This window comes from Sycon ciliatum, chromosome 1 (genome assembly GCF_964019385.1).
Source record: "Sycon ciliatum chromosome 1, ocSycCili1.1, whole genome shotgun sequence".
Lineage (NCBI taxonomy): Eukaryota > Metazoa > Porifera > Calcarea > Leucosolenida > Sycettidae > Sycon > Sycon ciliatum.
In genome coordinates, this window is record NC_088643.1 from 8,769,200 (window position 1) to 8,775,902 (window position 6,703).

The window sequence follows — 6,703 nt, forward strand, 5'->3', positions numbered from 1 at the left end:
CTAAAAACGGGCTGGAAACGTGCAACTGCGACACTACACCACGTGATGTGAGTTTTCGCAGTCGGCAAACCCCATAGCAAGGGTACCAGGAGTTGCACACTCTGGGGGGGGCTTATGCATGTAAAGTCAAGCAGTGATAAGCACATGTACAGCTACAGGTACAGCATACATGTGTAGTACTCGGAACGCTACAGGCAGCAGAGCCAGAAAACATCTCTCTCTCTCTCTCGAGCCGCTCGCTTTCCCGGCAGGCAAGACCAAGAGCGGCACAGTAAGTACTTGTACGAATACGAGCGAATTGAGCGCTGAGAAGCGCTCGCCCACTATGTCGGGAGCAATAGCGCACTGGACGGCAATGCTGAGTATTTGTACATAGACTAGCATACGACACATTATCCTTAGCTGGAGTAGAGTTACAGAAGTCAGCGGGCCCTTGCAAATCACGAGTAGCTACATCAAAGTATAAAAAAAGGCAACCTGCATTAAAAATAAGGGGCTATGGACGAATATGGTACAGATATGTACAGACCTTCTATGTAAAAAAATAACTTGCAGATAGAAAAGAGAGAGAGAGAGAGAGAGAGAGAGAGAGAGAGAGAGAGAGAGAGAGAGAGAGAGAGAGAGAGAGAGAGAGAGAGAGAGAGAGAGAGAGAGAGAGAGAGAGAGAGAGAGAGAGAGAGAGAGAGAGAGAGAGAGAGCACAAACGTCGTGCATCCAAGATTCATGACAGCCAGCACACAGACTGGCGAAAACTGTCAGTTCGCCATGTGACTAGAGGAAAACATTCTGTTCAGATACGTACTGTTGAATACTATTCAGGTTTCAGCAAGGTGCCTCGCCTGAACTCCCCTACCAAACAGCTGGTGTTGCTGGTAGAAGGTATAGGCATACTCACGAAGAGTAGACAGCCATCAGTGACATTGTTGCTCAGTGTTTTCAAGATGGCTGCAAGAGACTGTCAATGGTCTTGTTGAACGTTCTGTGGCAAATTGTTGTAAGCAAACGAAAGCAGCAGCAGCAGGGATGGTAGCAGCACGAGCAGCGGTGGCAACAACAGCAGCAGCAGTGCACATGTTCCAGCCATGCTAATAAGTAATATGGCACCGAAATGCATACATAGATCTGAATCTGAGCACTTTGAAAGCCATTGGCACAAAGCCATGGCGAGTGGACAGAACTAGTCGACGAGTGCATGGCGTGAAGTTGACTTAGGCCGTGATGCTTTGGTCAGATCCAGATCCAGATATGTCAGATCCACTGGATCTGCAGTGTTCGATTCGTCGAATCCGGATCCAGATCCTTCGGATTAGGATCCGAGCAACCCTGCCCCAGGAGCAGGGTTGACTGGATCCATCGGATCCAAATGTGACCTTTGTGCGTATATGGCGGGTACAAATCATTTTTGTACGCATTGTCGTACGTCTAGTCGACTTTTGTTGACTTTTTTGTTCACGTTGACTTTTCGTACGACGCGTGCGATCAGTACGACTCTCACCCTTTTGGGTGACCTGTCAGCGCCATTTTTTAGTTCGTCAACATGGCAACAACCAAGGTCCAAATAAAAGTGATCGGTTGATTCTGAAGGATCCGACGGATCTGAGATCTGAATCTGGATCCGGATCCGACCAAACGATCATAGCCTTAGTGTGATCAAACAGAGTTGAAAACACAAGCCGGTGAACAGCACCCATCGGCTATTCAAGTGAAAAAGACAATGACCATCTGGGATTGATAAAACGAGGGCGAAAATTTCCACTCTGTCCGTGTGATCCTCTTGGACACAAGAGCAAAGCATAGCTGAGGCAACCTGTGCAAGCCTCCCTCCTAACACCATCATCTACGAGTACCCGATGTTTTGCACGCGTGAAGTGAACGGCAGCAACTGCCGAGGGTCCCTAACTTCTACTACTAGTACACATCAGTCAAACTATCCAAATGTAGCTACCCAGCTATCGTGGATCATACACAGTATACATGCCGAAGGACTTGGCCAGGGCAATATACAGAACACCGGAGATCCCCGGAAAGTTGCTACAGCTACACATGTACACACGCACGCACACACACACACACATCCCGCCCACATGCACACACGCACGCACCCCACCCACATGCATATGCACACACACACGCACGCACACACACACATCCCGCCCACATGCACACACAGCACAGCACATACCGTGAGACGATGGATTCGCCCGGCGCGTAGAACGGATTGAGGAGGTTCTCGCAGTACGCTGTGTGCAGGGTGCGGAACACCTAACCATTACAACAACAAACAAACGATGACAACATAAGGAACCAGGACCAGCTGAAGCGACACACCACAGCGACGTCATTGGACTAAGCACAAGCAATGCACAAAGGCTGTGATCGACCAACAAAGAACCTACAGAAAGTAGTGACCAATGGCAGGGAAAGAGAGAAAATACTTCGAACTAAAATAAATTGAATTGCCGGTATGTGACAAAAGGCCGATGGCGTACGCCTTTGTATCGAATCATAATTCAATAGTACGGTGAAGCATAAGCTAAGAAGGATCCCGCTGAACACTGTCAGCCAAGGCGTACATGTAGGTGTTGGAATTATTTTCTTGATTGAAAAACTCTACTCCCGCCAAGTCAGCGCACATACGCCCGCACCCACGTGCATGCACATTCACATACCTGCTTGATTTCGCTGTCTTTGTTCATACTGTTCGTGTTGTCCACGATGACGATGAACTTGACCTTAGTATTGGTGACGTAGCCATAGCTGAGGACCAGTCGTACAGTCAAGGACAAACATAATGGCAACAGCTATTCTGGAGTGGCTGCACAAGAACAGTAGCTACCGTATTTTCCACAGTATTAGCCGCACTAGATTATCAGCTGCAACCCCATTTTTTTGCCACGAAATACAGACGTCTACCCTATTTAATACAGAATTTATCACCGTTAATTTGAGCATGTGAGTATAAGCCGCATCCGCCTTTTTTGGATGAATTTCGACTGAATTTTTGAGTGTTGAAAGTGCGGCTTATACTCCAGAAAATACGGTACTCAACACGTAGAGCACCAGCCTTTGTCACAATAGAAAGGTTCCGCACTCCGTAAAGTTGAGCACCTTTGCGTTAGGCTGTGTTTACATGAGAAATTTCAACCCGGGTCGAGTTCAGCCCGGGTTGAAAGTCTGTACGATAGACAAAAGAGGTGAGCGTTTACATGAAGACAGTTGACCCGGGTCAAATACTGATATGCCGCCAAAAGTCCACTTCTACAGTCCTGTATGGTCACGTGAATCCGTTCGCGCGAAATTTGCATCTGCAGTGCCGTTCAAACCTGGCGCGAGATACACACAGAAGTACGTTTGTACGATTTTCTTGACCCGGGTTGATTTCAACCCTCCCCTTGGGGGGAGGGTTGAAATCAACCCGGGGCGAAATTTCAACCCGGGTCAAGCGCAATGCGTCATGAAAACGCGCCATTCATTTTATGCACATGGCGGGTTGAAATCTGACCCGGGTCGAACTCAACCCGGGTTGAAACGCCTCATGTAAACACCGCCTAAGTGGGCGGGAAAACCGTGAATTCGCGAGTTTGCACTCCACTTACGGAACGGTGTCTACGCAGATGACGTAGATAGGGCTCTCATAACGGAGGTGCTCCGTGAGTGGATTGGGGTACAAATGTGTGACTCTCTCCCAAGGTCGACCGGGTCACACACTGTCGCGCCCCGAGTTGCTACGTGATTTGAAAACTCCGTATGGTGGAACACAGATCCGCATGCAGTTTACGTAAGAGTTTCCGTAGATCGACTACATTTTTTACTGACGTAATTACGTTATGCGGAACCTCTCTAATATCTTCTCCATGCCTGATCAAAATACTACGCGATGTACGAGCGCAGCAGTACAGTAAAACCGGAATCCTTCGTATGGATTGTACTTGTATATTCGCACACGGAGTACGCTAGATCAGGGGCGTGTGTTATGCACCGTCACGAGATGGAGCACTCCCTTGCAGTTCCATGTACAGTGAAACAGTGTTCCGTATGTGGTACATCGTGTAGCATAAGAACTAAACATTACTGAATACAGCTACAAACAGTACTACCAACACTAATACTGGTACATACACTCTAATTTCAGAAATTTTCGGTGCTCAATATTTTCGGTATGAGCCCGACTATGAGGGCAAAAGGCCAGGTTAGGTGAACAGAAATTTTCGGTACAGGGAAGCTGTTCCCTATTGGATTATGTGTGTTAGTGTTTGTTCGGTGTATTGAAATTTTAGGTATGAAGCAGATGCACCGAAAGTACCGAAAATAAAAGTACACCGAAAATTTGTGAAATTAGAGTAATCCACTGTGCGCTATAATGATGGGCAGTTTATACCGAAGCTCAACTGTGCGTTATATCTACAGTACATGTACTTTTACTGAAGTTCCACTGTGCGCTATATCCAGGGTACTTTGTACTGAAGTTCCACTGTGCACTATATCCAGGGTACTTTTACTGAAGTTCCACGTGCGTCGTATCCAACGTACAGCAAAACGTGGGTTTGCCGAACCCTGTACAGTGTACCAAGCGGAATCCTGTATTGCCCGGACAGATTCCACTGCACCGAGGGCGTCCGGTTAGGGCAGGTTTTACTGTACTTTATACTGAAGCTCCGCTGTGCGTTGTATCCACGGTAGCTTACTGCAAGTCTACAAACTTTCGGCCCATTCAAATTTCGGCCTCCCAGGGCTAAAATCCATTTCGGCCTCCCAGGGCTAAAACCCATTTCGGCCCATTCAAATGTCGGCCTCCCAAGGCTAAAACCCATTTCGGCCGCATCAAATTTTCGGCCTGTACTGCTGCAGCCTGTATACACTGTCACACTGAACCTTGCAAAACAAAATTTCGGCCGCAACAAATTTTCGGCCAAACTTGACCAGGCCGGAAATAGCCGAAAATAATAAAATCAATATGCGCTGGATATTTGACTATTTGTCGACTTACAGTATGCTGAAGCTAAACTGTACACTGCACACCCTCGATCATTATCTCATAGACAGTGCTTAAAAAAGGTGCAGGAAATTGGCAAAATATCAAGTGTGAGGGCTTCTAGTTGACCGGCAGTGCACTATCAACAAAGGATACATCTTGTAGTCTTCCGTCGGGTACAGTATACCTAAATACATCTCCCTCTGTTCATTGGCCCGACCAGGCGGTGCCCCCACTGCAAAGAAACACACATGCACGCACACGCACGCACACGCACGCACACGCACACACACACACACACACACACACACACACACACACACAGCAGATGAGGCAATTAGCACGCATCTTTGCCACTGCCAGAGTGTGAGCCAGTGTACACACATACATCAATGAAAGGCGTGTAACGTTCGCACATCCGCGCTACCACCGGATATACAACTGTGTTGAGAAACAAAACCTGCTTAGGAAGTTTCGCTCGCGCCAAGGCCACCGCAGCGTTCTATGTGGTGTCGCAAGCGACCAGACACAGCTAGTACAGGTCTACTCTCCATATAACGTAATCTCTGGGACCACGGCAAAATTATGTTATATCGAGAGTTATGTTATGTAGAAAATCGTGTGTAAAATACAAGATGTACCTCAAAATGAAGGGTATTACAAGACGGGTTCAACCGTGCAAACATCTATACACTGTACCACCATTGACACCAGATACCATCGATGCCGCAGAATAGATGCACAATACTATGTCAATAGGACTAAACTGGCTTAGCTTCGGCTACAGCTTGACTGTACCGCGCACGTGAATCTACGTTGTATCGAGAGTGCACACGTCGGGGACCGCGCCGTAGGGTGCGTTATGCCGAGGTTTACGTTATAGTAGGACTAAACTGGCCTAAACTGCCTAGCTACGGCTACCGCTTGATCGTACCGTGCACGTGAATTATGTTGTATCGAGAGTGCTCACGTCGGGGACCGCGCCGTAGCGTGTGTTATGTCGAGGTTTATGTTATGTAGGATTATGTTGTGTAGAACAAAATTTGTATGGGAGTGATGGTGTTTCGGCTCGGGATTTGATTTTTTTACGTACTAGCGAGGTTTATGTACAAGTGAGAGTTCTTATATCGAGAGTAGACCTGTACCTGACTACAGGTGACTGAGGTGTCCTTTGTACAGGTGAATGTAGAATGCACTGAACTAGTAGACGGTCTTGTGCTAGTGTTCAAATGTGTAGGAACATCACACGTGTTGGATTGGCACAAGTCAATACTACAGTACCTTTCTCATCTATCACATCCAGCGACGTGTGCACATAGTAATGGAACTGAAGCTCCGGGTCATCCTTGGCCGTTCGGAGAAATAGAGGCTGATTCTATTATATGGGTGGGCAAGCAAGACAAAGAGACTTCTCCGTCAGGAACACCATGGGAAAAAAGCCAAGTAAAAACAATATCTCGACGTACTTCTTTAGAAATTACTGCAACACAGACGGCAGCCATAGTCAACAACAGCAGAAACCTCTACGTAGTCAGCAACTAACTAACGTCTACATTATAGGGGAGCTGTACTAATAATTGCCAATCAACAGTCCAAGAATCAGAAAGAGACTAAAGTCTTTCACATACAACTTGAAATTGTAATTGTGAGGTGTAGATTATTAATTTTCTGACATTCTGCAGTGTTGCAACGTTGCAATGTTGATGCACTTTTTTTGTTGAAAAAGATCGA

At 46.9% G+C, this 6,703-nt stretch overlaps 1 protein-coding gene across 1 annotated transcript; it reads right to left on the reverse strand.

Moving 5' to 3' along the window:
• Positions 1 to 276: 276 nt before the first annotated feature.
• LOC135812093 (trafficking protein particle complex subunit 2-like protein) lies at positions 277 to 6,635 on the reverse strand. Its single transcript, XM_065325425.1, has 6 exons — positions 6,439 to 6,635; positions 6,254 to 6,347; positions 5,129 to 5,207; positions 2,670 to 2,757; positions 2,183 to 2,262; positions 277 to 979 (listed from the first exon to the last, which is right to left on the reverse strand). The coding sequence occupies exons 1-6, from the start codon at positions 6,472 to 6,474 to the stop codon at positions 937 to 939; spliced, it is 420 nt and encodes a 139-aa protein (XP_065181497.1). The 5' UTR covers positions 6,475 to 6,635; the 3' UTR covers positions 277 to 936.
• Positions 6,636 to 6,703: the final 68 nt, after the last annotated feature.